General features: G+C 52.4%; 1 protein-coding gene across 4 annotated transcripts; it reads left to right on the forward strand.

The window, feature by feature from the left end:
* Positions 1-966: 966 nt before the first annotated feature.
* On the forward strand, positions 967-20,659 carry UBA1 (ubiquitin-like modifier activating enzyme 1). 4 transcript variants are annotated; one of them, XM_014543501.1, is made up of 27 exons: positions 1,704-1,799; positions 8,417-8,533; positions 8,658-8,716; positions 8,819-8,987; positions 9,076-9,210; positions 10,146-10,252; positions 10,742-10,832; positions 10,945-11,077; positions 11,591-11,688; positions 11,783-11,929; positions 12,050-12,226; positions 12,353-12,457; positions 12,549-12,629; positions 12,978-13,133; positions 14,483-14,648; positions 14,759-14,955; positions 15,668-15,732; positions 15,965-16,160; positions 16,824-16,898; positions 17,014-17,203; positions 17,572-17,604; positions 18,308-18,396; positions 18,666-18,758; positions 18,889-19,080; positions 19,878-19,979; positions 20,114-20,214; positions 20,356-20,659. In XM_014543501.1, the coding sequence occupies exons 2-27, from the start codon at positions 8,417-8,419 to the stop codon at positions 20,489-20,491; spliced, it is 3,210 nt and encodes a 1,069-aa protein (XP_014398987.1). In that variant the 5' UTR covers positions 1,704-1,799; the 3' UTR covers positions 20,492-20,659. The 4 variants fall into 4 exon arrangements, with proteins under 4 accessions (XP_014398988.1, XP_014398987.1, XP_014398986.1 ...); XM_014543500.1 differs by lacking the exon at positions 1,704-1,799 and adding an exon at positions 3,867-4,093; XM_014543502.1 differs by lacking the exons at positions 1,704-1,799; positions 17,572-17,604 and adding an exon at positions 967-986.
* The last annotated feature ends 2,102 nt before the right edge of the window (positions 20,660-22,761 follow it).

A 22,761-nucleotide genomic window follows, 5' to 3' on the forward strand; every position in this document is an offset into this window, starting at 1 on the left:
TGTGCGGGAGGATGCTCCAACCAACCAAGCCACTGGCCATGGCAGTTTCCATGTTTTGATTAGGGTACTCCCTCCTCACACCTGCCATCTTACTCTGATCCCCTCATCACTTCTCGGACTGGCAGTAGCCTTTTCACTGGTTGTTCTGCCTCCACCTTTCTCCTTAATTTCTTCTCTCACCACACAGAGCAGCCAGATAGTTTCTATGACGTGACTCCCCCGCTGAAAACCCCCTTTTACAGCTCTCCCATCTCTGGCTGGCTTACAATGCCCTACTTGTTATGGCCTCCACCTTATCTCACGGTGCCCTCCCTTCCTCACGCCTTGCCAGCTGTGGACTTTTGTGCTAGTCCTCAAACATTACAGCAACTTGCAACCTCGGGGCTTTGCACCTGATGTACCCTCTGTCCAGAATGGTTTCCCTGTCTGGGATGGTTTCCTCGTGTTACAGGGGCCTCACTTCCTCACTTTCCACATGTCACCTTGTCCCAGAGGTGTCCAGCGACTACTGTACTTGGGGTACCAGGGCAGGTCTCTGAGGTCAGGGAAAGGATAAATAAGAAGGGAACGATCTGATGGAAGAGCGTTCCGCTGCCCTTTCCCACGCCCCAGAGCATCGCTCCCAGAGTTCCACAGTTAGGTTTACTTTTTCCAATACTCTGGCGCGGATGCTCACCACGTGCACCAAGCACCAGCTGGGCCGAACTACTACCCCCAGCATGCCCCGCGCTTCTGGGAAGGACCACAACCCGCAGGGGTATTCGGGTCTGACGCGGGCCGCCGACGGTGCGGCCGCTGAGGCGGACACCCCTCTGATCTGAGCGTCCGTGGTACGTTCCAACCGAGGCACCCGAGGCCCCGCGCTTTCGAGCTCCGCGCAAACTCTGGCTTCTCTTGGGCGACGGAGAAGCTGCCTTGCTCTTCCGTTGCCCCGTGGCGTCGGCTCATCTCCAGCAGGAAGGCGAGGCTTCCGCTCGACGCAGGGGGTGAGTTAGAGCACGGTGGGTCCCCCCCAGCCCGTGGACAGCATCTGAGGGAGGAGGTCTCAGTTTCGGGGAACCCCCAATGGGCATGTTTGGAGGTTCCGGGCCCCGAGTGGCTATTAGGGGCGGCTGTTTGGAGAGGGATCCTAAGCAAGTGGTCTTCGGGGACTCGAGGTGGGATGTGGGATCTGTTTTAGGGAGTATCCCTCGGAGGCAGGATGTATCTATCTGTCAGAGACAGGGTGTAAGAGGATGTTGGAGGAGACCTTTAGGGTCTATGTATGAGTATTCTGAATACTCTGTTAACGGGGCAGAATTTGGGGCGCTCCCTAAGGGGGTAGGTGAAATTTGAGGTTCCTGAAGTCAAGGCTGTATTGGGGGACGGCTTGTTTCAGGAGAGGTCCTGGTGACTGTGGGAACGTTCAGGACCAACGTGGCATTGTAAGGGTGTCCGTGGCCTTTGTGACCTCTGGTTCTATGGTGCGGTACCCCCCCGTGCTTGGGCACTCGGGGCAGACTGGAGACGTCGGGGCCCACAGGCTGGTAGGGAGAGGGGCCCCCTAACCCGGACTGTGGAAGGGGCACTGAAGCCCTAAACGCTTCCCGAGGGGACAGGGCTCCAGCGAGCCTTCATTAGCCCGGCTTTATTCATTATTCATGAGGAGGTGGGGCTGTTAGGAAGTCCATTTTTGCCTCTTTTGCACCTAGTGCGCTGGAAGTATGACTTGTGAATTATTCAAGAGGGTTGGATGAGCATGCTGAAGGGGCGTTCTTCAGTTTTTCTGGCAAACTAGAACTCATTGATAAATCGTAAAGGTGAGTAGCTCCCCTAGTTTTCTGTAGCTTTTCCAGGGGCGTTGTGCATAATTCATGAGGGGCGTGGCTTACAAGGCTTCATCTACATGATCCACTGTTAGCTTTCCCTTAGAGTCTCCAGGATTTAAACCTTTCCTCTAGGGAACGGACGAGGCCTCCCTCATACATGGTTCATGTCTTTATAAACCCACTGATCCCAGATTATCAACAAAGGCTCTCGACTCCAATCCCATTGATCCTTGCCAGCTGTGTGATCTTTGGCAAATCTTTCTGTGAGCCTGAAAAGTAGGTATAGGCAACATGATGATCAGATTAGTTTACATGCATTTAGCACTTTATTAGCCTATTAATCCCCACAACAGTCCTAGGAGGTAGCTTATTATTATCCTATTTAATAGATGAAGAAACTGGGACACCAGAAGGGTAAGTAATTTGCCTACAGTTACAGTCAGTGAGTGGCTGAGCCAGCATTCAAACCTAACCAGTCTAGTTCCAGTCTGTAATTTTAATCAAATGCTATAATCGACCCCCCTCCCCAATTTAATGGTACTACTACTAATGTCAGTCATTTAGCACTCTGTGCCAGGCACCGTTCCAAGCCTTTTCTACATGTTTACTCTTTGAATCTCCGTGACAAGGTAAGTCACTGTTCTCATTCTATGGGTGGGGAAACAGTGGCCCAGATCAGTGAACTGTCTGGCCCCAGGTCACACAGCTAGTCATTAGTGGGTAGGGATGATTTTTGTAAGGGTTTAAGAACTCTTAAGGAGGTTACCTATGAGCTGAGACCTGAAGACAAGAAGGAACCAATTTCCTGATCAGTGGTACAATGCATGGAAAGGAAACACCGCAGGAGCCACCGTATCTACGAATGGGATCTGTTGTTATTCGACAGTGTTGGGCGCTTATTGTGTGCCCAGGGTTTATCTCCGGTGATTTGGTAGTCTGCCCTACCTATTTAATGGACATTGATGGCCTTAGCATTCCAGTGTCCTTCTGGGAGGGACATTACCTTTGCATTAATATATAATATTTACATTTTAATATATTATATAGTAATTTAAGCATCCTGTGCCAGCACTGCCCTGAACTCATTCCATAATTCATATTCTCTGATTTTGATAACGCACATTGCCTTTATGAGGTGAGTACTATCCCCATTTTACAGCTGTGGAAACTGAGGCACCTGTCAAAAGCATTATGAGCCTGGATTTGGTTGGAGCAAGGCAGCCCTGGTTCATGTGCAGTTAATCAGGGCTGAGGAGGAGTCAAATACATTTCCCCTGGGTTTCCCCTGTGGCTCCTATCCTTGGTCTTTAATTATTCATGAACAAGAAGGGGTGGTCTTATTGCCATGCTGGAGTATCCTAATCTCTACTTGCTGGGCAGGGCTGTCCATCCAGCCTCATGCATAATTCATGATAAGTGTGTGTGACCTTTCTTGACCTCCCTGAGTTTCCAGGTTAAGCTGCGGCAGCATCGTTATTCATTATTCATGAGCGAGGGCGGGGTGGCGGGGGCGGGGCGGAGGTGTGTGTGTGTGTGTGTGTGTGTGTGTGTGTGTGTGTGTGGTGTTTTCCCTGTAGTAGCCCTATTTCCCTGCTTGCGGGGTGTTAAATGAAGCAATAGGGCGGACCTGCCCCTTTTGTTCCAGCCCACCGGGATTAGTGCATTATTCATGAAAGATGTGGCCTCGGTCTCCTTGGCTTCCGGGCTGCTGCAAGTTCATTCATTATTCATGAGCAGCGAGGCGTGGCCTCATGTTTTAACATTGACTTTCTGGTTGCCGGGTGTTAGTCAACCAACCACCCGGCCTCATGCATAATTCATGATCCGGAAGTGTGTGTTTGATGCCCTTTCTTGGTTTCCATGGCAACGGCAATATATTCATTATTCAGGTTTAATGGGGCGTGGTCTGTTTTACCTGTTTTCCTACCTGTTTTCCGAGTTAGTGCCATAGTGGCCACCAGGTGGAGCTAGTCCTCTTTGAATGAGTCACAGACCGGCAGGGACCAAAATGGGCGCGGTCTACTTGCATCCGGGTCCCTGGGGGTGGGGCCGAAGGTTTTGTTCCGGCCTCGCGCTCAACGGCCGCCATCTTGTGTCGGCTGCTGAGTTAAGGGAGGTGGCAGGGACGAGCACAGCCACTCCAGCCGGGGGAGGAGAAGGCGGCGCAGGCGGCGGCGACTCTTAGCGGCCCAGACAGCGGGGAGGAGGAGAAGCAGGGTGGCGGCCGAGCTCGGTTTCGGCTCCTAGAGGAGTTGGCGGCGGCGCGACCCGGGGAACCGGCATTGGTAACGAATGACTGCGCTCAGCGCCTTGTCAGGGGTTTCGGGATGCATGGGAGGGGAGCGGGCCAGCGCTGGGCCCGGCCGACGTTGGGGCGGACTGTGCTGACTGGGATGCTGGGGATCCGTGGAGGGGGGCAGATCTTGGGGCGGGGCTGACATTTCCCATAAGGGACCAGCCAAGGATTAAAAGACCTTCTCTAGAATCTCCCTTCATACACCCGTAGACCGTCATTATTTGCCCTCGCAAGCTTCCAAGAGGGGTCAGACCCTGGGGAGGGAAGGGTTCAAAGGCTTTCATTTCTGAGCTCCTTCTCCGGCATCTTCCGTCAGACACCCCGCCACACACACGTAGACAGTCTACCCTCGGAGCTTCCAAGGGGACTCGACCCTATGAAAGGCCATTTGGACCTGGCCTTCATGTCTGAGACCCCTCTTCCACATCTCAGGTCTTCCAACCCAACCCTGGCCCGAACCCAGCACTTCTTTCTATTCAGAGGGTCCCTTCAGCATTTGTCTTTAGAGATTCCTTTCAATTTCTAGAACCTGCTCCTAGAAACCATCTCTACTATAAAGGAATGCCTCCTTTTTCATGATCCCAGTGTTCTCTTCAGAGACAACCCCTTGCAGGCCTCAGCATCTCCCCCATCAGATACACCTAACCCCCAGTATCTTCCCTCAGAGCCTCCCAGGGGACCAGGCACCCGAGAGGATCTGCTTAGACACATAATCCTCCATCAGAGATCCCCATGCCAGCATCTGTCCTTGCAGAGACCCTGTTGGCTCCTAGCCCCCTCCACCAGAGACTTGTCTCTCAAACCCCACCCTTTTTCACTCAACCTCTGCCTTCAGAAGCAGACCAGCATTCCAGCTTCTCTTACAGATCCCTTAACTTCCCACCAGGCTTCAGAATCTCCCCCTTAGAACCTTTCGAGGTCTACACCATCTTCAGTCAGAGGCCCTCAGCTTTCATTTTCAGTTTCATAGGGCCCCACATCATGGTCAGATGTCCCTTCCCTCAGCAGTCCCAGTTGTTCTCCAGGAGAGTAGAAAGCTCCCTTCTCAGCCTCTACTCTCCAAGCCTCCATAGGATCCCACATAATCAGTCAAAGAAACCCAACCCCACTTGGTGACATAGCCAATATCTGCTGACTGAACTTTTTAGGCCCAGAACTATCTGGGCTTAGCCTCTCCTTTCTACCCCCTCAGAGAAGTTTCGATCCCTAGCCTAGCCTAGCCTCTATCGAAGAGATCTAAACAAGGCTTTTGTGCTCCAGCAGAAATCCCTTCCCAGCCCCACCCTGGGCCTCAGCATCCACCCTCTTACCCTCCTGGGACTCTGGCATAGATGTCAAAGACACCTTTCCCCCTGAAAGCCCCTATCTTTTTTCTTTGCAAGCTATCTTTTTTCTTTGCAAGTCCTTATTTTTTATCAAAGATTTCTCTCTGCCATCTGCCCCCCAAAAGAACCTCAGGACCCCAGCGTCCTCCTGATGGAAAATACCCCTCCCCCCAGACCCCAGCATTTTCCTGCAGCCTCTTGTGGCCCCAGAATCCCCCATTGATTACCCGAGCAGCTTCTTGTAGCCTCTGGGGACCTCCAGTGTAATTTCTTGGCCCTTCCCAAAAGCTCCCTTTTCAAAAATCTAAGTCTTACCAACCTGGCCTGCCCCATCCCACCTGGCCCCAGGGCTTCTAACATCCCCTCCCTCTGAACCTCCCTGGACTCAGACAATTGCCTCCTGACTCCTCTCTTTTATGCCCTAGGGACTTGTCAGTTAATCCCTCCTAGGAGGCTTAACAGGCCCCAGCATCCTGTGCCCTAGGTTCATCCTAATAACCTCACCCTGTGCCTGCCCTCTCTCAAACCTGCTCCAGAACTCCTACCTCAGACCTTCTCTGGTTTGAGTGGTAGAGAATGTGCAGGCTTCAAAATCACCAGTGTGGAGACCTCAGGCAAGTTCTGAAACTCTTGAGTCCCCAGTTCAGCTTTGCTGCACAGTTGATAGTGTTTGCAGTCTGAGCATATGTTGAGGGAGAAAGGATATCAATTTTGTGTTGGGGGTGGGGGATCTTTAGCTCCTCCCTGGGGTTTCTGCCCAGATCCCTTCTGCTTGCCTTGAGACTGGCCTGTTTCAAACCTCTGCAATTGACATTCACTCTCGAACAATGAACCAAAACCTGCTCAGGCCCTTGCTGCTAGCATGAGGGGTCCAGAGGTAGAAGCTGAAGAAACTAAAGATCTCTCAGACCCTCGATCATCTCTGATTTAGTGAGCTGGGCGATGGTGTGTCCCAAACTAGCAAACCAGTGACAAGGCAAGGAGTTAAGTAATGCAGGCCACTGCATGTGCCAAGGGAGGAGCTTGCTTATGTGCTCAGATCACTGAGTTCTGCCCACAGAACTTGATTTTTCTTAACCTTCCCAGCAGCCCCTTGAGGATATTTCCATTTGTCCCCACTTTTGGAGAAAATGGGGCTCAGAGGAAATAAGATCCCCAGGTCAGAGAGTCAGTAAATGGAAAAATATGACTTGCCTTTTCTTCCTAATTCACCACATCTCTTCCTACCTCGGTTGGTTGGTAGCATTCCTAGTAACATAGCTGCCTGTCTCCCGCCTTCTGGCTTCTCCCTCACCCCTCATCCCTCAGCACTGAGCCCTCGGCCCTGAGCTGGGTCCTGGTTATATTCCCCCAGGAAGCATTTGGCAAACAGTCCCACAAAGCTCTGGGCAGGTGATTGGCCTTTGTTTTCTTTGTGATGTGGGCATAAGGTTATTGGGTCCTAGGGTATTGTTAGGATTAGACAAAGCCCTTTACTCTCCGACTAAGAGGCAGTAAGTCCTGGGTAGATAGGAGGAGGGAGCTCCTGTCATCTTGCTTAGCGCTAGAGTGTGACAGGTGTTAAGATGGAATTTTACGTGCAGCAGGGGTAGTGATTGTGTGTTAGAACGGCCTGGCCTCTCCCTCTCGGGAGCCTTAGAGGGCAGGGGAAATGATTCTCCCGCATCTGCGTCCAGTCACCGGCCCCGCCCCCAGGTTTCATTTCCACAGCTGTCTGTATTGTTCTGTCTCTGGCACCTAGTGTGTGACACTTGGCAAGTTAACTTGCCCTATAACCTCAGGTTTTCCCATTTGTCTGGCAAAGATGCTCAACCTGATCACACTGGGAGGCAGCCTGGGCTCAGGCATAGCAGATCTTGGTCTGGGTCCAGCTTGGTCATTCTCTGTGGGAACCTCAGTCAAGTCACCACACATCCCTGTGTGGTTTTTCCCCCCTTCAGTGGGAGTTAGGAATGTTCCTGATAGTAGTCCCACCCGCATGAGGGTGCCCTGAGAATAAAGTGCTTAGTATGATGCTTAGCCCGGGGAGGGCTCTAATAAGCACTTACCGTTGTTAACCTGCTTAAGGGACTCTGTGAAGACAAGGCTGGGGTGGGGGGTTGTCTTCTCTCCCTGCCAACTTACTGGCCTGGGTGTCTCCCAGAGCTGTGCGGGGAGGAAGGGGAGGGGGTGGACTTTGTAAAACTCCTCCCTTAGCCCCTCTGGGAACTGGGTTCTGTGCCATCATGCCACCCTGATGGATGTCCAAGCCGTGTTTGCCTCCCACACCCCTGTCGCCAGGGTTAAGGGAGAGGAGAATGGCTGCTCGTTCTTGCCCACCTGCTCTGGGCCAGGCTCTCTGGTCTGTGTTCTTTCTCAACAACTCCATGGGGGTAGGTAAGTGGTATTATCAACCCCATTTTACAGGTGAGGGAACTGAGCTCATAGAGCAGCGGTTCTCAACCTGTGGGTCGCCTAAGACCATCAAAAAACACATATATAATTAGATATTGTTTTTGTGATTAATTACTATGCTTTAATTATGTTCAATGTGTAACAATGAAATTGGGGGTCACCACAACATGAGGAACTGTATTAAAGGGCCGCGGCATGAGGAAGGTTGAGAACCACTGTCATAGAGGTTAAATGTGATCTGATAAGGAGTGGCAGACTGATCTTAATCTCCATCCCTCCTCTGACTTCCCCACAAGCACATTCTTGTTATTCCTTTCAACTTAGGAGTGGTGTCTCCCTCACTATACTAGACTGGAGAGAAAGGCCAGTGGCCTGGTGGTCAGCAGCATGGATTGCAAGCCAGACCACCTGGGTTCAGATCTTAGCTCTGATAGCTGTGTGACCCTGGACAAGTCGCCTCACCTCTCTGTACCTGTCTCCTCCTGTAAACTGGAGATACTAGCCCTTAAGTCTTCCCTTCCCCTATAGTCGCCACTAATCAACAGACACATACATGTTCATCAGGCCCACCTGACCCTCGTTTTTCCATCCAGATGTCCAGCTCGCCGCTGTCCAAGAAACGTCGCGTGTCCGGGCCTGATCCAAAGCCGGGTTCTAACTGTTCCCCTGCCCACTCTGTGTTGTCTGAAGTGTCCGCAGTGCCAACCAACGTGAGTGTCTTCTTCCTGGAACTGGCAGGTGGGGTGGTGGTGGTGGGAATATATTTTGTATCACTGTCCGTACCCTACACCTTCGTCGTGTTTCCTTGACCCTGTTCTTGCCCTCTATCCCTAGGGAATGGCAAAGAACGGCAATGAAGCAGACATAGATGAGGGTCTTTACTCCCGGCAACTGTAAGTGGGGCCTAGGTTGGACGGAGAGGTGGGGGTGGGGCTCTGAGAGGATGTGGTCAGGAGGGCCAGGCCCTGACCCTGCTTGCCCCCCTCACCTGGCAGATACGTGTTGGGCCATGAGGCAATGAAACGGCTGCAGACATCCAGTGTACTGGTATCAGGCCTTCGGGGTCTGGGTGTGGAGATTGCCAAAAACATCATCCTTGGTGGGGTCAAGGCCGTCACCCTCCATGACCAAGGCACTGCCCAGTGGTCTGACCTCTCCTCCCAGGTACCTCTTCCTGATCCCTTTCCTCCCTGCCAAGGTCCCAGGCTCCACAGCCACTTCACTTCATCCCCCCCCCCCCTCTACTTTGCAGTTCTACCTGCGGGAGGAGGACATTGGTAAAAACCGGGCTGAGGTCTCCCAGCCCCGCCTCGCTGAGCTCAACAGCTACGTGCCTGTCAGTGCCTACACTGGCCCCCTCGTTGAGGACTTCCTTAGTGGCTTTCAGGTACCTCAGGCACAGCCCAGCCTCCTGCCCAATTCTCTCAGAGCCCATCTCTGGGGTGTTCATTTGTCCAGTGTTTTTAATGGACTGGCCATGTGCCGGGTTTCATGCTGGTGGTGCATCTAGGGGATGCAGGCAGGATTTTAGATCCTAGACCTGCCTTGGGGCGGGCATGTGGACAGAGCGCATACAGGAGCCAGACTGCCTTGGTGTGAATCTCTACTTCTATTAGTATGACCTCAGGCAGGTCACTTAATCTGTGCCTTACTTTTTCCTGTTTGTAGACTCAGGAGTGGTAGTAAAACCAACCTCATAGAGTTTTTGTGAGGGCTAAACACTTAGAATAGCAGCTGGCACATGATAAGGGCCATCTGGTTGTTTGTTAAATAAAAACTCAGGCCAGAAAGAGGAACCTTGGGAGCTGAGACTCTGCCCCGGGGTGTCCCGGCAGCCAGGACACACCGCCATGGAACCCTGAGGTGTAGGGGTAGGAGTTCACCCTGGTGGGGAAGAGTGCTCATTCAGGCAGAGAGCAAAATCCCAAGGATCCTGGCTGAGTAGGCATTGTCTTGCGAATTGGGAGCGAGTGGGTGTGGTAGGAGTGAGCTCAGACTTTGGCTGGGACAGTTTTACCTCTTCTGCATCTCACAGGGCATGGCAGGGTTGTAGGCAGGCAGCAGTGGGTGTTGGCAAATGAATGAGTCAGATGTTCTCCAGACTGTCTTCCCAGCTGCCTCCTTACCTTGCCTGGTGTGTTCTAGGGATTCGATTTCTCTTGAGTTTCACCTTTTCGCCTGCTCTAAGTCTGATACATAGTAGATAGATACTCTGTCTGAAAGAGCTGAACCAGCAAAGCCTTCAAAGCCCTCCCTGACCCTCCCACCAACCTTCCTCCATTACTCCCACCTTTGAGCCTCTGCCTCTCTGCCTGTCCACAGGTGGTGGTCCTCACCAACACCCCCCTGGAAGACCAGCTCTTGGTGGGTGAGTTCTGTCACAGTCGTGGCATTAAGCTGGTGGTGGCAGACACACGAGGCCTGTTTGGGTGAGTGTCCCTACCCTTTTCCCCCAACCCCTACCAGGCCCAGGTCAAGACCCCCAAGCTCTCACTGCCCTCAGCTACCCAGGTTTTATCTACATATTTATTTCCTCACCCGAGGATATTTTCCCATTGATTTTTAGAGAGAGGAAAAGACAGAGAGAAACACATCGATTGGTTGCCTCCTGCATGTGCCCTGACTAAGGGCCTGGGCCGGGGAGGAACCTGCAACCCGAGGTACCTGCCCTTGACCGGAATTGAATCTGCATCCCTTCGGTCCACATGCTGATGCTCTGTCCACTGAGCCAAACTGGCCAGGGCAGCTACCTGGGTTTTAGATTCTGTGTGTTCACCTCCCCATGTGGCAAGAACGCCGTCCAATTCCCAGCAGGGATGGGCTGAGTTTGCTCAGCAAGTATTTGCAGCATTTTGAGGGACATATGGGGTCCCCCTCTGCATGGAACTCAGGCATCAGCCCTGTTGTCCCCTCTACAGGCAACTCTTCTGTGACTTTGGAGAGGAAATGATCCTCACTGATTCCAATGGGGAACAGCCACTCAGTGCTATGGTTTCTATGATTACCAAGGTGAGGAGACCAGCCTCAGGGGTCCTGGCAGGCAGTTGGGCAGTAGCGGGCCTTCTTGTTTGCCCCTGTTACCCTAAGCGTGCCTCTGAAGACTCATTCTTCTTTTAACCAGGACAACCCTGGTGTGGTTACCTGCCTGGACGAGGCCCGGCACGGGTTTGAGAGTGGCGACTTTGTCTCCTTTTCAGAAGTACAGGGCATGGTTGAACTCAACGGAAGTCAGCCCATGGAGATCAAAGTCCTGGGTAAGCTAGGGCCGTTGGGGAATTGGAAGATAGGAGGTGTGTCCCTGGGCTCTGAGCAAGAGGAGTTGAACCAGAAACAGTCTGAGTGGCTGAGTTGAACCAGAAACAGACCCTAGGGGTCCAGTCACAGCTGGTGGGCATGGGGGAGAGGTGCTATCTTGTGTCGGAGCTGATCCCGGGAGAATAGGTCCCTGGTATTTATGCCGAGGGGGAAAGGTCTCTGGTACTTGAACAGAGCAGATCAAAGGATCCCCTCGTGTCTGAGCTGATTTGGACAGGGAGAAGGGAATGTCTTCCAGTGTAGACTTGGGGTCAGGGACACGGGGTCTCGTGGGCTCAGAGCTGGATCTAGGGCAGAAGGGAGATGGTTTCTGATGTCCAAGTGGGACCTGGGGTGGAGGAGAGATGGTTCCTGATGTCTGAGCTAGGTCACGAGTGGATTTTTCCTTAGCTTGTGGGTGTTGTGGCTTTTCGGGAGGGTAGGCAGCCTGACAGCCTCCCCATCTCCCATAGGTCCTTACACCTTTAGTATCTGTGACACCTCCAACTTCTCTGACTATATCCGTGGCGGTATCGTCAGTCAGGTCAAAGTACCTAAGAAGATCAGCTTTGTGAGTGTGGAGGGTCAGGGGCTGTAGGGGTGGTTCTGGGCATTACCAGGTTCTCAATTCCTCTCTTCTGGTTCTGATGTCCTGCCTCCCACAGAAATCTTTGCTGGCCTCTCTGGTAGAGCCTGACTTTGTGATGACGGACTTCGCCAAGTTTTCCCGCCCTGCTCAGCTGCATATTGGCTTCCAGGCCCTTCACCAGTTCTGTGCTCAGCACGGCCAGCCCCCTCGGCCCCACAATAAGGTGGGTGGATGAGCCAGGGCAGGTGACCTTGGCACTGAAGGCCCACCATGCCTCTCTGCCTCTCCACGCTTACTCACAGTGGTCTGATAGGTGCATTCTTGGTTCATTCTGCCCCACCAGGAGGATGCCAATGAGCTGGTGGCCTTAGCCCAGGCTGTGAATGCTCGAGCCCTGCCAGGAGTGCAGCAGGAGAGTCTGGATGAGGACCTCATCCGGAAGCTGGCATATGTGGCTGCTGGGGACCTGGCACCCATCAATGCCTTCATTGGGGGCCTGGCTGCCCAAGAGGTCATGAAGGTCAGCATGGGTGGAGAATGGCAGGGTTGGGGATGGGCCAGGCACCTCCCTGACTCCATCACTTGCTATTCTATGTTTTGCCCGCATTAACCACTGACCACTTTCCCTCTCTTCCCCTATTTCCAGGCCTGCTCTGGGAAGTTTATGCCCATCATGCAATGGCTGTACTTTGATGCCCTGGAGTGTCTCCCTGAGGACAAAGAGGCCCTCACAGAGGACAAGTGCCTCCCGGTATGTGAGTGTGGCCCATGGGGAAGGCACCACTGGGGGGATCATTTCTGGTAAGGCCCCCCTTTGACCCTCTTCCCTTCTCATTCCCCAGCGCCAGAACCGTTATGATGGGCAGGTGGCCGTATTTGGCTCAGACATGCAAGAGAAACTGGGCAAACAGAAGTACTTCCTGGTGAGTGACCCCCCCTGGACACCTTGTCCCTTCACCTCTCCTGGCCTGTGGCCATCTCTTCAGGGGTCTCCTGTCTCCTGAGGGAGGGTCTTTTGGTTCTTATACCTCTATCACATGCCTTTTGCTGTTATCTATCTTGAGGGAAAGCCTAGTGCAGCCTTCTATTAACCCCCCTCTGGTGCTGCCTCCCTCACATGACTGGTTGGTTATTTCGTACAGCCCTGGGACTTAAGTATGTGGCACTAGACCTTCATCCAGGCTCCTGCTGTCTTTGGAGGGAGTGAGGAATGATGGGTGACTCTAAGCTAGTCTGCATTAACCAGGCTCTGTCTCTTGGCTGCTTCCTAGGTGGGTGCTGGAGCCATTGGCTGTGAGCTGCTTAAGAACTTCACCATGATTGGGTTGGGCTGTGGGGATGGTGGAGAAATTGTAGTCACAGACATGGACACCATTGAGAAGTCAAATCTGAACAGACAGTTTCTGTTCCGGCCCTGGGATGTTACGGTAAGTTGAGGAGGGGGGGTGCTTTTTCATCTCAACGTTCCTCCTGTTCTTTGTTCCCATTCTGGAAAGGAGGCCTTTCTGCCTTTTTCTTTCCTTCAGTTTCTTCTCTCTGTCACTCATTCAACAAACATTTATTTGAGTAACCTTCATTGAATCTATAATTTTTCATCTGTTTTTTTCCCCTTGACCTCTTATCAGTGCTGTTGGGACAGTGTGTTGGGAGTCTTCCAAACTACCCCCAAGTTCAGTGACTCACTGAGAGAACTCACAGGACTCAGCATATAGTCAGTCATATTCACAGCTGTGAATTCTTCCACCAAAGAATGCAGAGTAACATCAGCAAAGGGAAAGGGCACTGGGGTGAAGTCTCCTTTTCCAGTGGAGTCGCACAGAACACGCTTAATTCCCCCCCAGTAGCCAGTTGCAACATGTGAAATGTTGTCAACCAGAGGAGCTTTTTAGAGACTCAGCACCCCGGGTTTTTACTGTGGGCTGGTCACGTAGGCACCCTCTGCTGGGCACATACCCAAGTTGCAGACTTCCAGAAGGAAAGCAGGTGTTGGGCACAAACCACGTTGTTTGCATAGGTAGTCTAGGCGCACAGAGCCTCCTTATCAGGAATGGTGAGAACTCCCCCCAAATCCAAGTTCCCAGATGCCAGCCAAGGGCCAGCCTTCCAAGCAGGCCTTTCCTCGGGGAGTGCTTTACGCCTGCTAGGTTCACTCTTCTCTACGCACATGGGAGCTGGGTTATACAGGGATCTAGCTGGGAAGCCTTCTGTGGGGGACAAGGTCGTTTATAGTTCACGACAAATGCAGTGCAAAGGAAATAGCAAAACATGGGTTTGCAGTTTTGATCACTGTGGTTGAAGAAGGGTCTGCAGACTCGAAGGGTATTAGGGAGTAGTGTAGTGCCCAGGCCATGATCCAGAGTGGGAGGGTAGTAGGAGATGAAATAGAGGAAGTGGGTCAGCTCCTTTGACCCTCAGTGGAGGTGGGTTCTGGGGTATAGTTATGAGCAGAGGAGGGGCTTTGAGAGCATCCTGCTTATCTGTGTGCTTACATCCTGTTTTATTTGGGGGGGGGTGTACCCCAACCCTGGGTGCTGTTACCTGAAAGAATAATAGATGTTGGGTAGGCAAAAGACCAGATGGGTCACCTGTTGTCTCCAGTCGGTGTCTGGTCACTGCTTCCCTTTCCACTGAGTCCCTGCCACATTCATCACAGCCCCAGCCATGTGGCAATGTCATAGACTGTTTCCTGCTAAACCAGGGAGCCTCCTGAGGTTGGTTTGGTGAATGCACGAATAACTGAGTTCTGTTTCCCCATTCCCACCCTCACCCTTGCCAGAAGTTAAAGTCTGATACCGCTGCTGCGGCTGTGCGCCAGATGAATCCGCATATCCGGGTGATAAGCCACCAGAACCGTGTGGGTCCTGACACGGAGCGCATCTATGACGACGATTTCTTTCAAAACCTGGATGGGGTGGCCAATGCCCTGGACAACGTGGATGCCCGTAAGTTTAGAGGCGGGTGAGGAGGTCAAGGGCAGATGGTGGTGTGTGTGTGTGTGTGTGTCAGGGGTGCCTTTCTGTCCTCTCCTAATGTCCCTCCCTCCCGCCCCCAGGCATGTACATGGACCGCCGCTGTGTGTACTACCGGAAGCCACTGCTGGAGTCGGGCACATTGGGCACCAAGGGCAACGTGCAGGTGGTGATCCCCTTCCTGACAGAGTCGTACAGCTCTAGCCAGGACCCGCCTGAGAAGTCCATCCCCATCTGCACGCTGAAGAACTTCCCCAACGCCATCGAGCACACCCTGCAGGTGATCAGCTGTGGGGTGAGGGAAGGGAGTCAGCACCCTGCCTCTCGGCATCCAGGGCCCTGGCCTTGAGGTGTCGCAAGTCTAAGTACAAGATGTGCTTTTTCTCCAAACCTTCGTCCCTCACTTCTTATCCAGCAGCCTAGATTTTTAGCATGGTTTGTTCTTTTTTTTTTTTTTAGCTTTTATCTTAGAATTTTTTTCAGCATGTAAACAAGTATAAAGAGTAGTATGGTGAACTCAAATACCACTCGTCACCTAGATCTGATAGTTGTTCCTGTTTTGTCACATTTTCTGCTTAGATTTATGTGTTTTTTTCTTTGTGCTGACATAAGTCATGGACATCACAACACTGCACTCCCTGATACTTCAGTATGCTTCTGCAAAGGGAGGATGTGTTTCCACATACAAAGTCTCAACCTTGACTTTTTTTTTTATTGAGGATTAACATCAAGTAAGGTACAGGAAGCTTAGGAATACTTTTTTTTTTTTCATTTTTAAGTGGTTACATTCACTATTGTAACCATTGGTTTCTAAGTTGAGGTACTAGGGGTGGGAGAGTGGGGAAGTTTAGGAGCAGTGTTTGAGGGGCTTTCCTTCTCCCAGAGCAGTGTTCTTCGTATTTGATTTATTCACTGATGGTCTTTCTATAATGTCTCTGGAAACCCACTTTATCAGCCATTGCCCCCAAGTAATTCGTTTGCTCTGCCTGCAGTGGGCTCGGGATGAGTTTGAAGGCCTCTTCAAGCAGCCAGCAGAAAACGTCAACCAGTACCTCACGTATGTACCAAATGCCCCCTTGCTCCTTCCCCTGCCTACCAGCCAAGGCATCCTGTCTGCTTTCCTCAGTAACAGCCAGCACCAGGGAAACTTCACGTGAACTAGTGAATGCTTGGGCTTCATACCACTGCGGGTCAGGACTAGCTTTCTGAGGAAAAAGTGGGGTTGCCCTGGAGCCCACTCTAGGGCTGCTATGTAATCCTGCCCCTTTGACCACTCCAATTCCTGATAGAGACCCCAAGTTTGTGGAGCGGACTCTGCGGCTGGCGGGCACCCAACCCTTGGAGGTGCTGGAGGCCTTGCAGCGCAGCCTGTTGCTGCAGCGGCCACAGACCTGGGCCGACTGTGTGACCTGGGCCTGCCACCACTGGCACACCCAGTACTCTAACAACATCCGGCAGCTGCTGCACAACTTCCCTCCTGACCAGGTAATGCCCACTTGCCAGGTCTGTTTGGCAAAATCTGAAATAAGAACCTGCTGTGGGCTTCCCCACCCCAAACAAGTGGCTCCTCCCGGTCATTAGTCCAACTGTGGCAGGTGCCCCAAGGCATGGGGAGCTTGTTTTTTCCATTCCCTTTCCTTTGAGCAGGAGACTTTGTTTCCCTTACTTGTGCTGTGGGCTGAGTCATACCGACTTCCAGGGCTATAGGGATTATGGGGGAGAAGTTTTGGAGTTGAGAGCGCAGGAATCTGGATTCAAACCCCAGCTCCATTTGCACTTGGGCAAGTCACATAACCTCTCTGCACCTCGGTTTCCTCCTCAGTGAAGTAGAGATAATAGTACCTACTTGGTGGGGATTTTTGTGAGGACTTATTGGTATTTACTGATACTAAGTTTGTACAGTGTTTGGCAATCCATGAAAGTTAATTGAATGCCTGTGTGTCTTGCACAAAGCAAATGCCCAGGAATTGGTGGTAATTTTTTCAACGAGGTCCCTGCTTCAGCCTGGCATTGGAACTTCCATCTACAGGACCCTGTGCGTGCCAAGCTGTAGTGGGTCAGGGCCCATCCAGGGCCACGGTGAGGAGTTAGGATTTTAAAGAGGCCTCCACTCTCAGTCCTGCTCCTCAAAAACCTCTACTCCCTTAGCTCACAAGCTCAGGAGCTCCCTTCTGGTCTGGACCCAAACGATGTCCACACCCACTGACTTTTGATGTCAACAATGTAAGTCTCCTCCCTGGGGTCTCCTAGCGTCAGTGGGTGGGTGGGTGAGAAGGAGGCAGAGACTCCCCAGATGAGGGCTGATGTGCTCTCCCTTCTGCGCCCTGCCTTCTCCTAGCCCCTGCATCTGGACTACGTGATGGCTGCCGCTAACCTCTTTGCCCAGACCTATGGACTGGGAGGCTCTCAGGACCGAGCTGCTGTGGCCACCCTCTTACAGTCTGTTCAGGTCCCCGAGTTCACCCCCAAGTCTGGTGTCAAGATCCACGTCTCTGACCAGGAGCTGCAGAGCGCCAGTGCCTCTGTTGGTGAGAGTTTTTGGCTAGGAGTCACCATCCTACTTGTCCCCTGCCCAGCTCAGCCTCCCCACCGGTCCTTAGCCCCTGGCTCTGCTCTGCGACTCCAAGCCTGAGGCTTCCCCCACACCTGCCTTTGAGCCTCCCTTTCTGAAACGAAGAGGGTTGGTTAGGGCAAATTCTCCTTTACTCCCTCTCCCTTACCACTCGCTAGCCCTCAGGAGAGCTAGCTGTTTATTTTTCTTGTTCCACGCATATCCACCTTGAAAGAAAAAGTGTTTCCTCTTGATCTTTTCATAGAGGGGGGGAGATACATATCCACCAATGACCTTTGTCCCTTGGCTTTAGTTTGCTGACCCTTGGTCTATGTATTTATCCAGGTACCCTTCCCTTCCATCTGTCTCCCTGCAGAGGTAATGTGTCTGTAGCTATGTTATTGCCCCTGCATTTTCCTTCTATCTCCCCCCTTACTCTCCGTATGTCTTCTGTGTCTCATCATCTCCCATCTTCCTTTCCAAATGTATATCCCTACATGTTCCTCTCTGTATGTTTTTTCTTATCTTCTCTTTACTTCTTTCATTTACTTTTACCCATATACTCCCTCTTCTTGTATGTATATGGGGTATTTGTAAAATGTATGTAAAATCTCCCGCCTGTCTCAACCTCTTACATGCCTCTATTCTCCCCTTTCATGTCTTCTTTCTCCCCCTCCATATCATTCCTCTACATCCATGTCTGCATATTTCCCCCCAACTTCCCTTTCATGTTTCTTCTACATCCCCCCTTCCCCATCTCTTCCTCCATGTCTCCCCACCTCTCTGTACATTCTCCCCGAGATCTCCAGCTCTCCCACCTGGATCTCCACTTTCTCCTCATGTCATCATTTAAGTTCCACAGTATCTCTAGAGATCTTGCTATCCCGCCTCCCCCTTCCTGTTTTCAGGTTTGTGCTCTGTTGCCTTGCTTTACTCTCCCCCTACCCCCTCCTCCAGGATGGCTTTCCTTTTCAAATCCTTTTTCTATTTGAACACCTTTTGCCCCAACCTGGGCTTCTGTTTTCATCTCGGACCCTGGCTTGGGATCTAAGGAGCTGTTGTGTCTTCTCTCTTCCTGCAGATGACAGCCGTCTAGAGGAGCTCAAGGCGACACTGCCTAGTCCAGAAAAGCTCCCTGGGTTCAAGATGTACCCCATCGACTTTGAGAAGGTGCTGGGTGGGGACCCTGGGCAGGCAAGGGGTGGGCTAAGCACACATGGGCTGGGCAGGACAGATCTCTGGGGATCTGGAGGCGGCCCCAGGCCTTTGTAGGGCTTGGATCACAGGCTTTCCATGCGGCCCTGAACAAATAGCTGTTCCCAGCCATGCCTTTGTGATCTGAGAGAGCCCAGCAGGTAATTGCAGTGTCCCCAAAGGCCAGGAGTCCTCTTCCTCCTCTCATCTTCATTATCTTCCTATACTCCCCCTGCCCATAAAAGGATGACGACACCAACTTCCATATCGACTTCATTGTGGCTGCATCCAACCTCCGGGCAGAGAACTATGACATTCCCGCTGCAGACCGGCACAAGGTGAGGGAATCTAGACCTGATGTGTCACCCCCTCCCAGGCTTGAGTTCCCTGCCTTCCATCCCGTCTGTAGACTGGGCGCATCCTCCTCCTCCTCAACTACAACCTTCCTTGATTTCTCCTGCCTCACAGAGCAAGCTGATTGCAGGGAAAATCATCCCAGCCATCGCCACAACCACAGCAGCTGTGGTTGGCCTTGTGTGCCTGGAGCTATACAAGGTGGTTCAGGGGCACCGAAAGCTTGACTCCTACAAGAATGGTTTCCTCAACTTGGCCCTGCCTTTCTTCACCTTCTCTGAACCCCTACCTGCACCCCGTCACCAGGTGAGGGTCTGCATCAGGGGAGGTGGGCTTCTGGTTGGGGTGTTTCTCTCTAGAGCTGGCTCTAGTTTGCTTCACAGGCTTTTGCCAGGTGAGGTTTCTGTCAGTGTGTAGCTGCTCCTTTTGTGTGCCCCTTGTTTTTTTGAGTAGCTTCTGTGTGCTAAGCACTGGTCTTATTCTACCTGTGGAAGCCCTCAGAAAAGATGGGACATTTAATAGGAGATTGTTAATAACTGTACAGTAATAGCAACCAGCATTTATTAGGTGCTTACTCTACTAAGTTCTTTTACTTGCTTCATTTATTAATTCACTTAAGTATTTCTTGAGCAACCCCAAAATAGAGCAGGCTAAGGAAGACTTGAGAGTACCGAGTGGTAAGGGGTTGGGTTTGGGATTTTAAATGTGAGATGGCCACAAAAGACCTTGCTGAAAAGACAAAGTTTGAGTCCAAACTTGAAGGACGTGGAGAGACAGACCATGCAGGCTTCTGGGAGGAGGGCATTTCAGACAGAGGGACCAGTCTCTGTAAGGGTAGCAGTGTGCCTTCCTGTCTGGCATGTTTGAGAAAAGAAGTAGCTAGAGCACAGTGAGTGAGTGAGGGGAGGAACAGAGAGGAGGACTGCAATGATGTAGGGCCTTGTTGGTCATGGTCATCATAAGGTTTCAGTGCTTAGGGTGAGGCGGAAGCCACAAGAGAGCTTTGGACAAAAGAGTGATCTTGCTTAGCATGTCTGCATAAGTGGAGGGGGAGAGTGATGGGGCTGGACCCCTATAACACTGGTCTGCTTCTTGTCCCCCAGTACTATACCCGAGAATGGACGTTGTGGGATCGCTTTGAGGTACAGGGGCTGCAGCCTAATGGCGAGGAGATGACCCTCAAACAGTTCCTTGACTACTTCAAGGTGAGGCCCCTCCCTCACTCTTACCCCACATAGAGGCGGAGTGTGCATGTGACTGACCTGTCCACCCCTGTGACACGTCCACCCCTGTGACACGTCTACCCCTGTGACACGCCCATCCCCCTTCCCTCCTCCAGACAGAGCATAAATTGGAGATCACCATGCTGTCCCAGGGCGTGTCGATGCTCTACTCCTTCTTCATGCCAGCTGCCAAGCTCAAGGAACGGTTGGATCAACCGTGAGTTGGGTAGCAGAGCCTCAGCTTGCAGCTATCCCACTCCTGTTCACCACCCTTCAGCTCGTGGGCCCCCACCCACCCACCTGCCCTTCCGCTCTCTCTCCCTTCTGCCTCCCTGACACTCTGCTCCCCTGCCCCCAGGATGACAGAGATCGTAAGCCGTGTGTCGAAGCGAAAGCTGGGCCGCCATGTGCGGGCACTGGTGCTTGAGCTGTGCTGCAACGACGAGAGCGGCGAGGATGTCGAGGTCCCCTACGTCCGATATACCATTCGCTGACCCCAAGCCCCCTTCTCCAGAGCCCTTCCCGCCAGGGCTCCCATTTGACTTGTGGCAGTGGCCCAGCTAGCCAAGCCTGGTATCCCCTCATCCCTACCTGATCCCTCTTGCCACTGCTTCCTACATTGTTCAGAACCTTGAATCCTAATAAACAGTTATTAACTCGGACATGGCATGTCCTGCTGGTTCCAGGGAAGGAAAGGCCTTCCTGGAGCTGTCTGGTTCAGATGGTAACCCAAAAAGCTAACCCCAGCACCACCACCACCCCACCCCCAGCTGCCTGTTTTCTGGGCAGAGAACATGTGGGAATTGCCACCTTCTTCCTCCTTCCCTCCCTGCTTAGGAAGAAGTGGAGGCACCGGTGAGGCCATAGAGAACAGGTACCGGGGTCCAATTTACTTGAGCTGGGTTCCAATTCTACCTTCTCCATCTCCTAACACCCTGCCATGCTATATTGTTAGGTCAGCAGGGCTTATGAAAGTGTTCAGCTGAGGACACCTGTAGAGGAAAGGGCCCTTTCCTGCCCCGTCCTTCCTGTCTCTTTCCCCTGCCCCCCACCTGGTCTATCTGACCTGAGGCCTCTTAAGTTTAAGAAGAGTCAGTTGTGGGTGGCTGATTGGTTAGAGTAGGCAATAGGAGGCTCACCTCAGGCCCCCAACAGGACTGCATACTCTGTCTGCCCTTGATCTTGGCTGAACACTCCAGACAGTTGAAAGCACCAATGTGGCCTCTTTGTGCCTAAGGTGCCACTCATACCTCTGTCCCTCACCCAGCCACTTGGAAACAGACTCCTCATCCCTTCACTCAGGTCTGGATATTGGGAGTAGCACAACCTGGAATGATGGGGCTTCAGGTAGACATTTTTAAAGAGGGTAGCCAGGGCAGGCTTCATGAAGGTGACATTGTAGCAAGGACTTGGAAAAGGTGAGGGGATGAGGCCGTGACTATCTGAGGGAGGAGCATTCCAAACAAAGGGAACAACAGCAAGGGCAAAGTCCCAGAGGCTGGATTGTGCCGGCTTTATTCAGGACCAGCTAGGGGACTAGTATGGCTGGAGTGGAGTGAGAGAAAGAAGGGTAGGAGATGAGGTCAGATAAGTCATGGACCTGACTAGCCCACAGTAGACTTGTCAAATACGGTGTTTCTTCTCCCATCATGGTCTGGTATATCGCCACTAGGATAAACCTTACTGAAGAACTAACTGGTGTGAGCAAGGCTGTCATAAAGGGCAGCCCAGGAAAGGCGGTGAAGCTGGCTTTGGACTGAGGTGCAGTGTAGAGTTGTCCCGGAAGGCCTGCTGAAGGTTGCTGTCCTGTGAGTTGGGCTTGGTGGGGAATCTTACAGGCAGAGGGGTGAGGGATTAGGTCTGTCTGGCAATGCTTTGACACAACAGGCACCCAGTAAGTAAAAAAACCCGAGGCAGGAGAGTCAAGGGCAGGGCTCTGGCGGGCAAAAAAAGATAAGTTAAGAGGTGGCAGAAAACACCAATTCTGGGAGCAAACATAAAAGTTCTCTTGAAGCGGAAGAGAAACCCCGATTTTACCCCTAAGTCGCAAGTATGCGCAGTAATGTACTCGCCCCTTTAAAGGTACGCCTTTCTTAGCCTAGGTTCCACCCCGTGGGCCTTGCTGAGAAAGGATGGAGGGCGGGTTAAAGGCGGGACAGAAGTTGATTGAACGTTCTTTTGACCAATCACCTTGCAGGATATTTGGCCTATAATGAAAGGAGCTCAGAACAAAAAGGAGGGCCCGCCTCCCAGCCATAAAAACCAGGCAGAGGTGTGGTAGGCAGCGAAACCACGCCTCCTCGCCTCAGCCACGCCCTTCATTCTTGCACTGCCTCACCCCAGGGAGCAGATCCGATTGGCTGGGCGACCTCAAGAGGCGGGGCCGCGCACCGTCACAGTGGGAATAAGCTAGCGGTGTGGGAGTGAGGGCAAGTGGGAGGGAGAGCTGCTGGGCGGGTAAAGGCCAATGCTTCTCCGGGCAGCCTCTCCCAGAAAAAGTCATCTTCTCTCGAACCTTTAAAACCCTGCTTCCCAGAGCACCTCAAGGGACGAAGGCTGCCTCCTCTGTCTTTTTCCTCCTTGCCACAGTCCCATTTGCTATCATGGGGCTGTACCAAGTGAGACGGAGCAGGGGGAGCAGGTGGTGACTGGTCCGCCGGTTCCCAGCTGCTGCCCGCTCACGAGCACCTTTCTAGCACGATCGTAACCGAGTACCAAGCAGCCTCTCCAGCCCTCCCTGGCGCCGTCCCAGGGCTGGCGCCAC

Source organism: Myotis brandtii, unplaced genomic scaffold (genome assembly GCF_000412655.1).
Source record: "Myotis brandtii unplaced genomic scaffold, ASM41265v1 scaffold327, whole genome shotgun sequence".
Taxonomy (NCBI): domain Eukaryota; kingdom Metazoa; phylum Chordata; class Mammalia; order Chiroptera; family Vespertilionidae; genus Myotis; species Myotis brandtii.